At 43.2% G+C, this 10,741-nt stretch overlaps 1 protein-coding gene across 2 annotated transcripts in view; it reads left to right on the forward strand.

Moving 5' to 3' along the window:
- Positions 1–10,174, forward strand: part of MYO1H (myosin IH) — a 44,743-nt gene extending 34,569 nt beyond the window's left edge. Inside the window, exons 24-32 of one of the 2 annotated variants that reach the window (XM_084648636.1) lie at positions 461–620; positions 1,718–1,801; positions 2,374–2,467; positions 3,143–3,198; positions 4,052–4,187; positions 5,460–5,527; positions 5,869–5,966; positions 7,189–7,288; positions 8,967–10,174. In XM_084648636.1, the coding sequence (XP_084504762.1) occupies positions 461–620; positions 1,718–1,801; positions 2,374–2,467; positions 3,143–3,198; positions 4,052–4,187; positions 5,460–5,527; positions 5,869–5,966; positions 7,189–7,288; positions 8,967–8,990 (820 nt within the window). In that variant the 3' untranslated portion in view covers positions 8,991–10,174. Of the gene's footprint in view, positions 1–460; positions 621–1,717; positions 1,802–2,373; positions 2,468–3,142; positions 3,199–4,051; positions 4,196–5,459; positions 5,528–5,868; positions 5,967–7,188; positions 7,289–8,966 lie in introns of those variants that run through there. The other variant, XM_084648637.1, reaches the window with a different exon arrangement.
- Positions 10,175–10,741: the final 567 nt, after the last annotated feature.

Here is a 10,741-nt window from a genome sequence, read left to right on the forward strand (position 1 = left end):
CTTTGTGGTCCACTTTCACAGGCCAGGTAGGTTCTTGTGTTTTGAATGAGCATCCAGACTTCATGGGTGATCCTCAAACCAAATCTTTAGAAGTTGCCCACTCTCCATGTCTTTAAACCTGGCTCTTGCCTGACTTTTTAAAATCGTGCTTTGGAATCTAAGAACAGAAGGTAATAGAATAGATTTTTTTTCTTAAACTTGCAAGCACAATTTATTGGTGCATTAAAAATTAATGGCTTCCATAAAATGGAATTTGGGTGAGTGGAATAGTCTTTTAGTGTTTAGCATATTGTAAATCTGAAGTTCTCTGCTAAGGAGATTGGCTGGCTGCAGTGCTTTCTCTGACTTAGTGTACTAAGCAGTTGTTGGCATGAATTTTCTGACCTGACTTACTTTCCACTCCCATTACTTTCTGAATGCCATTTGTAAGCAAGAGTTCTCATTAGGATCTTTCCTGTAGGTTTATAAAAGGCTTCATCAATCGAAAAAATCCCCTTTGCCCAGAAAACGATGAGTTTATAAGCTTTGTGCAGTACACCTATCTCAGGAAGCTCAGAGACCACGTTCCCAAAAATGTCTTGGACAAGAACTGGCTCAAGCCTCCTTCTATCTTGGAAGAGGTGAGGACAGGGTTTGCGATATAGTGATACCATTTCAAGGCACTGCTCATTTGTGTAACTTTCCCTTATAACACAGTGAAATGACTCCCTCCAGCTCTGCGCTCAACCTGCAGCGAACCGTGCTCAAGCGTCCCAAGAGAAGCTGCTCACTTTGCTTCCAATGTTACTACCATCCCCACTAATTTTACTGTTGAAAATTGTTAACCTCAGAAATGCACACTCATTACACTGAGGTCAGTTACTTAGGGTTGTCAACAATGTGTTACAAAAATAAGGGACTTTTTTCTTAGGACCCCCATCCATCCCCTCCTGATAGTATAAATATTAAGCACTACTCACCTACGTTCACCAGGGTATTTCTTTTTTGCAGCACTCAGCAACTCTGATCTTGTAGAGGGATGGAAAAAATAAGGGACACCCCCCCACCCCACCCCCTTGTAATAAGGGACTGTTGGCGACCCTCTGTTGCAGTAGAAGGAACAAACCCCACAGCATTTTAAACTTGCACGAATAATTTGTGTCCCCTCTTGGATCTCTGTCACACATTATATCCCGCAGCTGGGGCTTGGCAGGCTGAGAGGTATGGTCTCGCTTGGTGTAAGAACTGGATGAACAGTTCAGATCATCCCCAAGAGAATACTAAATTTAAAACAGTTGTTTACATTTTTATTGGCCTTCTAATCCTTGGTGCAGGGTTGTCAGAATATTAGATTCTTGAACCATCTGTCTGAGATTCTGAACTGTCACTTTTATAGAAACAGCTTCTGTTCTTATATGAAACTCCCATTTCCTCGATAAACATCTTAGATCACTTCAGTTTCAGAAATATTACTCTGCATTCACCTAATGTACTGCATCTTCAAAGCACTACACAAACATGAACCATCTCTCCCTAGAGTAAACCCATTTTACAGGGGGAAGGGGGAGGGAACCTGAGGGATGGGTTGACTTGTACCAAAGTCAGACATGGAATTGGTGTCACAGCTGAGACTAAACTTCATAAATTCAGTCCATGCTGCCTCTTCAGCTCCACACCAGTTACATTTGGACACCCAGTGCATGTTTATGTTGGAATTACATTCTAGTCTTTTCTGCAGACCTCTGAGACGCTGAAGAAAATCTGCATGAGGAACCTAGTGCGAAAATATTGTCAAGGGATTACAGCTGAGAAGAACGCCCAGGTAATGAATGGAGTATGCGTGTTCATGAAGGGACGTGATAGGGGACATTCCCTCAGATAAGAGTCCTTTTCTTTAGTGAGCGGTACAAAGCAAAAGCTGTAACCAGTAATTAACTTTACATTTTATGCTAGCCCAACCAATGAGTCCTTCACCCCTTTACAATAGGAAAATATTCATGCTTTTCTTTGAGGGTGATGGCCCTGACCTTCTGTTGTGGGGTATTTTAAATACACAGTACAGTTCTTCCCGGTAGCCTGAGCTGAGACCTGTGTAATGTGAAGGGAACTATTTCCCATTGCTTTTCAGATGGACAGTGTGTGGGTTTTTTTTGGAGGAAAAAAAAAAAATCGGTCAGGCTGGCTGCCTGCTAAATCCTTGCAATAGCAGGACAGGAATAAACTCAACACAGTGGGAGAAATGCAGCTTTACAGCTAATGCACAAACAGCAGGAACCCTGCTCCAAGTGACGCCCTTCACTCAGTCTCTCATCTGGCTCGTGGGACACTCTACTGGGAATATAAGAAAGTGGTGGTGGTGTGGGGTGTTTTGTTGTTTTTTTTTTTTTTAAATAGTTGCAGCAAAAAGTAGCAGCGAGTGCCATTTTCAGAGGGAAGAAGGATGGCTACCTGCAGAGCGTAAGCCAGCTCTTTGCAGACACCAGGCTACGTGAGTATACAACAACAAACTGCACTCTTGGGCTCCTGACTCAGTATAGTCCCATTTAATATGCTGGGCAACAGGTCCTGAGGTCTGTGGAAGCTTTGCCTGAGTGAGGACTATCCAGTTTAGTTCTGTAGGAAGTGGTGGTGGTGGTCTGCTGACTCAGCTCTGGAATTCCAGTGTCCTGTGGCTTATAATGAACTGATGCCTAAAGACCATCTGTTAGAGGAAACCTTTCAAATACACACAGATTTAGTGTTTCACTCGTGTTAGGAGCTGAAGGTTTTGGTTAATAATGGGATGCTTTCGGAGAAGGAGCCTCGCCTAGCTCTCTCCAGAGAAAGGAGAGATGGACTGAAGGAGTATTAATGGGAGCTAGTCCTATCCAAGCTGAGCATGTACCCCTAGGAGATCAATGGGGCAAGAGATGGATCGATTTAGTATAAAATGTCCTTACTCAGTAAATGAATCTTAACATTGTGGGACAAATATTTCACAGGAACAGTTTCAGGAGTCCCTCTAAGGGAGGCCATAAAATCATGGAAAGTTCAGAGTTAAAATGTGAATGAAGCTTAATGAGATTAAAAAGGCAAATGCAGAGGCTGGATCAATTCTGATGGACATGGTGGCACCGCATACACTTTCATACTGTGTGGTACGTGTTTCTGGTTCCCTCCTTAGGTGAGGGAGACATAAACCCCAAAGTACTGCAACTAATTCATGGGGAGAAGGTCAAGGTAAGAAGATGTTCAATGGCGGATTTCTCCTCATCAGCAACATCTCACTGTCATCCTCCCTCTTAACCAGGTCACTGCCAAGACTTTTAAATGTGCCAAGGTTAACCTTGTGATGTTCAAAACAGTGTCTCTGCCAGTTCTAAAGGATGGTACATGCAATCAAATAACCAATGTAGCCAAATATTTCCACACTGGCCTGACCTATCTCTGGGTTATGTGAGTTTAACTTAGACCATCTTTGTGCTGCTTTTGAGTAAGTACGTACCTAGGAAGCGGATGAAACACGAGAAATTTATAGTGTAAAGGCTCCTTTTAAGCCTTCATGGGGGGGAAAAAAATTCGTTGATCTGATCTCGTGTGTGGGGAGTTCTTATGAGGCTTATTGACCTAACACATTAACAGCATCTTCGGTCTCTGATTCTGTTTTGAGAATCCTGTAGAGCAAGTGTGTGGTTGCTAGGGAATTCAGTGCTGCTTTCCTTTTCTAGGACAGCGGAACGATGGAAACCCAGCAACTTAATGCCCCATTCTTGTGCCTCTGCCAGCATATAATTGACAGTTAAACTGCAGATGCATATAGTGCCCATTATGTTATCCCATAAAGCTGGAGGGCTGTACAGAATAAACTGTTTCCAAAATCTCATGATCTGCCCCCAGTCACAGCTAAACCTCCCACCCCCAATTTCAGCATTTAAAGAAACAAGCTCAGTGTATTCTAAGCAGAAGGCAATAACACCCTAAATCTTGTCTCATGCTATAGTCCCCAGAATTTCAGGCCAATGATGCCTGCTTCCTGAGTTATCTCTAGTCAAACCTAACCTCAGTGAATGCTAACATTCACGTGTTGTTTCAGTATGTGACGCCAGTGGTAAAATACGACAGGAACGGGTTTAAAGCAAGAGAACGGCAACTTGTTCTGACCCAGTCAGCAGCTTATGTGGTGGAAATGGCCAAGATCAAACAGAAAATAGACTATGCAACTCTGAAAGGTAACAGTGTAAGTCAGTGCTAGTTCTTCTTCCCTTGCAGAGGTCATCAAGGCCTTGGCAAAGGGGCAGAATGTGAAGAGGAGGGCTTTCCCCCCTTGCTAATTCCTCCTTCCCTCCAGGTTTCCAACCCCCCTCACCTGCTATTTAGCTTAGTGATTAAATCCTTTTACACTTCTTGGTGGTTTGTAAAAAGTTGTTTGCAAGCAGAGGGTTATCACTTCACTTGCCTCCTGCTGACTTGCTGAAGGATGACCACAATTTATCAGCTAAAGCAGTGTGACCACCTGTGACCATGTGGCTGATTAAAAAAGTGTCTAGTTTTGCATAAACAACCCTACTCTACAGGTATTTTTCCTTTTAAAGTCTTACTATAGTCTAAAGGGTTAATTCAGTTCTGGGCTGAATTACTTGGTGGGGGCGGGGGTGTGAATTAGTAACTATATATCGCTACTCTTGTTTGAGAGAACACCCTTGATTCTCCATTACTGTAACTAACAAGCATCTCTTGGAGAGGAATTTTATTAAATGACCTTAGAAACCAGACCTCATCTGGGGAACAAATGTCAGGTCACTCTACTGATTGGACAGATCCTTTCTAGTTATAAAACAACTAATCTCTGTAGTAGAGTAGCAATCTGTACTCTGTATATATGCTGCATGTAAGTTTTTATTCAAGGTTGGGGAACTATATCTCTGTTAATTACAGCAAACTGTACACGAGGCAAAAGGGATTAGAGTACTAGATTCTTTAGTGATGTTTGGAAATTCTTATTTCCTCTGAAGTGCAGTTTATGCATGTGTCCATGAAACTGGCATAGTTTGGAAAGGGATAGCTGCACATTCAAAAGGTGTGCTCCATTTATTTTAAAAATACCCCATTCTGGCAAGATAGAGGAATTTGTTGGTGGGGATGGGGTTACACACCAAAACATCCTTGATTATAGCTAGGTAACACAGAATATTTTCAAAAGTAGCTGTTTCAATGTGTTAGGAATTAAAATGAAGCAATTTAAGAATAATGCCAAGGAGTTGGCACTGATGCTTCTTATTTCTCAGCTGCTGTTGGAGCAAAGGTTTCTGGGAGCTGGTAAGCAGGAGAGCAGGTTTTCCTCATACTTGAAAAAGGTACTGTCCTTTTTCTCCACACAAGCCACAGCTTGAGGGCCCTGATATTGTAAACAAAACCAACCTTCACCCAAGATGAGGATTGTGTTATGGTTATCTCTGAAAGTGGCTGTTTCTCTTCCTCTAATTTTTGGGTTCTTTTTTAAGGTATTTCTACCAGCAATCTGAGTGATGGGCTCTTCGTCATCCACGTTCCTGAGGACAACAAACAGAAGGTAAACCACCAGAAAGCTCCTAGTGAGCCAGGCGAATGTGGAACATCTTCACATGAAACAACCAAGTTACTATAAATACCAAATGCACTAAGGGTAGCAATTTACAAACCTCCTTATACAGGATCACTGGCCTGATGGGGGGCGGGGGGAAATACATTTTCTAATGATAGGTAACAACTGAAGGTATGTTGGACATTTCTCTGATGCCAGTGCTAGACATCATGAAAGTATTTCCCTACAGTTACAAATGTTGTCTAGCTTAACTGCTGGTCTGAGACGAAAAGCTCTTTGCCCTTGTGCCTAAGAATGTTGAATTATTTTGTCCCCATTTCTGCTTTTAGGGAGACGTGATCCTTCAATGTGAGCACATCTTTGAGACCGTCACAAAGCTCTGCATGCTGGCCAATAAGCAGAATGCTGTCCAAGTTGTTCAGGGAAGGTAAGCACCTAGGTTGCCATTCATGCTACATCTTATAAAGGGATTCATTCTGTGGCACTGAGCTCTCCCATTTAGTCAGCTAAAACTCTTTTGACCCAGCAGTCCACACCTACCTAATAATGCAATGTGCTTACACGGTCAAAGGGCAAGATTTGGCCCTTAAGATCATAAGAGTAATCTGGAGCTTGAAGTTAGTTTTTCAGGTAGTTGTTTCACAGAACATTTTCCCCAGCAGTAGCTTTTGTAGTGACTTCTCTGCAGGCTTAGTTAATGTCGGTGAAGCAGGCTGAACAGATGGAGCACTATACAAGTGGACTATGTAATGTATTAGTGGTGGTGTGAATGATAGAGCTGTGTAGTAAAGACGGGTTCCAGCATGTCTGTGTAGCTGGATAATCAGCGGAGTCAGTTTTACTTATAAAACAGCTTTCAATTTCATGACTCTTTAAATACAGTATTTTTCAAACAACTGCTTCCTGCCATGGGAACAAGTCTGAGGAGTTTGACTGTCGTGTAATCATCTGGGTGATACCCTGTTCATTTTAACTGAACATACTGCAGAGACAAGATCATGGAACCTTAAACTGCCAGCAGCTTAATAGATGGGTTTTCTTTAACCTGAGCTGTGCTGACCCAATGGATAGACAGTATGCCAGCCAGATCACTCCAGAAAAATGCTGCTCTCAACTAGACAGGAGCAGGTTCAGGAGACACTAAACGCTGAGAAGAGGCAGTTTCTTCCAGATAACATCTGACTAACACTACCAGCTCAGTCTGTGTTTAGGCCTCCTGGGCTTTCAGGAGACAGGGAGGCAAAGTGTATTGATCCTAGACCGAAACCAATGGAATGCAAAAGCTGCAATGGATACGTGTTCCTGCTCTGTCTTCCTTCTGCTGGCCACTACATTTCAGTTGTAATACAGCATTTACGCTTGTTCAGTCTGGCCAGACCAGGCATGCTGCCTAATTTAGCATGCTTATGTTTCTTTCCTTTTATTAGTTAGTGTGTTCTAGTAATCAAACGGCTATTCAAGGACTCCTTGTTTTTGTTCTGGCTTGGTTGCACATGTGCAACTGTTCAGAGAATTTATCTAAATCTGTGAGGGGTTTTGAACTTTAACTTAATGAGATCTGCCTGGGGAACAGAACCAAAGAGGAGCTTAGAGTAAAGCCTATTGTAAGGAAAGCACGTAACAAGCAATATACACTTGTGTACTTGCAGCCTCCAGTTTCACATCAGTTCTGGGAAAAAAGGGATGATAGCTTTCACAACTGGGCAGGAGCCTCAGATCTATAAAGCCAAAAATGGACACCTAACAGTGGTAAGAACTAGAATTCTAAGTTACATCTAATGCTCATCACGTGGGTGACACAGTGAGCAGAGACTGCTCTGGTCATTTGGAAGACGGGACCAATCAATTCCTCTTGTCTGTGCATATAGTGTTGGGGTCAGATAAATGACTGCTTCATATTACTCAATAGATCTGCACTCTGTGTATCCCGAGTCCTGCCTACTCACCTTAGTTACACATTCTTACTGCTGCTTCCTCCTGTTAGCCCTGCAGAGCCAACCTGGCAATGGAGGGGAAGCTAGATTCTCTTCTGGCTTCTGCAGCAACTGAATTGTTCACCAGATTCCACTGCAGAATCTTCCTCTAGAGTGGGAATATGTGAGCCTGCAAACACACCTGAACTTTCAGGTGCCGGGTAGAGGTTTTTGTGACTCCGGTTATTTCTTCCTAACCACCAAACTTTACATCTTTTCCCTGAGAAAGCAAGAACCTCACGGTTCCATTGGCAGTTACTTTCCAGAGCACAACCATATCTTTAAGGCAATATCAAGTCTCCAGAGGCTGGTGGATAAATCCTGCCTCACACTGTGTCTGGTAATAGGGACTCACTTCCTCACTCTTGCTAGCATTTGGGTAGAGAAGAGCAGGAGGACTGACTAACAAGCCAGTGTGAAGAGAACTCTTCCTCTACCAGCCCAAATGTCTCATGGGCACCAAGTCTCCTCATCTCAAAGATATACTGGCATTAGAAAAGGTTCAGAGAAGGGCAACTAAAATGATTAGGGGTTTGGAACAGGTCCCGTATAAGGAGAGATTAAAGAGGCTAGGACTTTTCAGCTTGGAAAAGAGGAGACTAAGGGGGGATATGATAGAGGTTTATAAAATCATGAGGTGTGGAGAAAGTGAATAAGGAAAAGCTATTTACTTGTTCCCATAATATAAGAACTAGGGGCCACCAAATGAAATTCATGGGTAGCAGGCTTAAAACAAATAAAAGGAAGCTCTTCACACAGTGCACAGTCAACCTGTGGAACTCCTTGCCTGAGGAGGTTGTGAAGGCTAGGACTATAACAGGGTTTAAAAGAGAACTAGATAAATTCCTGGAGGTTAAGTCCATTAATGGCTATAAGCCAGGATGGGTAAAGAATGGTGTCCCTAGCCTCTGTCAGAGGGTGGAGATGGATGGCAGGAGAGAGATCACTTGATTGTTACCTGTTAGGTTCACTCCCTCTGGGGCACCTGGCATTGGCCAATGTTGCTAGACAGGATACTGGGCTGGATGGATTTTTGGTCTGACCCAGTATGGCCATTATCATATTCTTATGTAGCAAATTTAACCCTACATAGTGAAAGGCAGGAGTCTCTCAAGCTGTTTCAAAGGCAATGATGCCTGCATATTAAGCAACATTTTAACTTAATTTAAAGCTGAAATATGGCAGTAGGTATGTCCATGTCTTTTCTCCATGAGCGCTAACGGTCTCTGGGTGCCCATGGGTTGTTCAGCCATAACCAAAGCACCTGGGTGCATCACTTCCCTTTCCTTGCTGATCCACAGGGGTGCATGTAGCATAATGTGCTTCCTGGCACTGAAGTGCCACATCCATTTGGCCCCTCTGAAGTGGCTGCACAGGAGCAGTTCTTCCACACAGATCTCACCAAGGCTGGGATGTCTGCACTGGAATAAAATAATGCCTTTCTTTTATCACAGGTGTCAACCAGAACGAAGTCCTGAGGCTGAACAGGAATTCCTGCTTTGCTTATCACCATCTTTGCTCATAACAGAAAGGAACCCACTGGATGAGATCAGCACTGACATCTTCCAGCTGAAAGCTTTCTGCTGCCATAAGACTGAGATTTGAGTTCACCTGCATCTTTTCAGCTTTTGGGCTTTTTTAACTAAAGTTAATCAACTGTAGCTGTAACATTCAAATTGATGTAGATTTGAGTTACTAGTACTAAATTTCATAAATCTGTTTAACGCAAATGAAGTTCTCTAACATTGAAAATAACTTTACTTACCCAGTAAGCAAAGATCTTAACCATCCAAGAAAGACTGAGCAAAAACAAAAGGGGTTCCCCGGCTCCTGAGCAGGGCTCAATGAGCAATTCTTTGTACAAACCAGGAGTAATGCACAAACTGCAGACTGGCAAATGTGGCAGTAGGGTCTGGAACCCACCTCTGCCCACATGAAGGCTGTGAGCCTTCAAAGCCAGCATAGTTAGACTTCACCAGGGACTAAGTGGGCAGAATGAGTCTGTGCTCTGAACACAGCAAGAATAAGGCTGGCAACACATTCTCATTACTTGACTCAACATAGTACTAGATGAGGTTGCTTAGCTGGAAACCTCATTCGCTCGGCTTTCTTTCTGGCCAGTTAGTGTCTATAGTTGACTCAAGACTTCTCCATGTTGTGTATAGTAATGGCTATACACAGTGCACTGTATGAGTACAAGGCACTGGAAATAGGAATGAAATGAAAATAAGATGGGCGGGGGGAATATTCTTTGACTTGTAAATTCTATTGAGCTGAAACAATAGAACATAAGAACAGCCACATGGGTCAGAACAAAAGTCCATCTAGCCCATTATACTGTCTTCCTACAGTGGCCAATGCCAGGTGCTGCAGAGGGAATGAACAGAACTGGTACTCATTAAGTAATCCATCCCCTGTTGCCTATTCCCAGCTTCTGGCAAGCAGAGGCTAGGGACACCATCCTGGCTAATAGGTCCATCAATGGCTATCTTCCATGAATGTATCTAGTTCTTTTTTTGAACCCTGTTATTGTCTTGGCCTTCACAACATCCTCTGGCAAGGAGTTCTACAGGTTGACTGTGTGGGGGAAAAAATACTGCCTTTTTGTGTTAAACCTGCTGCCTCTTAACAAGAACTGGGGTCACCAAATAAAGTTGAGAGAGTAAACACTTCATTTACTTTTTCTGCAAGTCATGATTTTATAGACCTCTATCATATCTCCCCTTAGTCATCTCTTTTTCCAAGCTGAAACATCCCCAGTCTTATTAATCTCTTCACACAAGCCATTCCATACCCCCAATCAGTTGTTGCCCTTTTCTGAACCTTTTCCATTTCCAATTCCAATCTGTTTCCGAACAAAGCACAATCGCTTGATTTGCAGAATCTTCCACTGTCTCCTCTTGCTGAGACAAAACTACCTTCTCTAGGTGTTTGGGAAGTAAATCTGGTAGAGCAGTGGTTTTCAGCCTGTTGTCCACAGACTCCTGGGGGGTCAGCAGACTAAGATTTCCAAAGAGGCCTGTACCTCACTCTGAAAAATGTTTAGGGGTCCACAAATGGAAACAAGTTGAAGACTGTTTGAGAGGGAACAAATACAGCTGATGGCAGCAGTGGTGCTGGCCCTGCGCAGTCAGGGCCACTCTTCTAGCTCGGGTGGGTGGGTGGTGGCAGCTATGGGGAGGGAGTATTTCTCTTCCTTTCCCTCTACCCCAGGCTCTGCAGATGTATT

This window comes from Lepidochelys olivacea (assembly GCF_965140295.1).
Source record: "Lepidochelys olivacea isolate rLepOli2 genome assembly, chromosome: 15".
NCBI lineage: Eukaryota > Metazoa > Chordata > Testudines > Cheloniidae > Lepidochelys > Lepidochelys olivacea.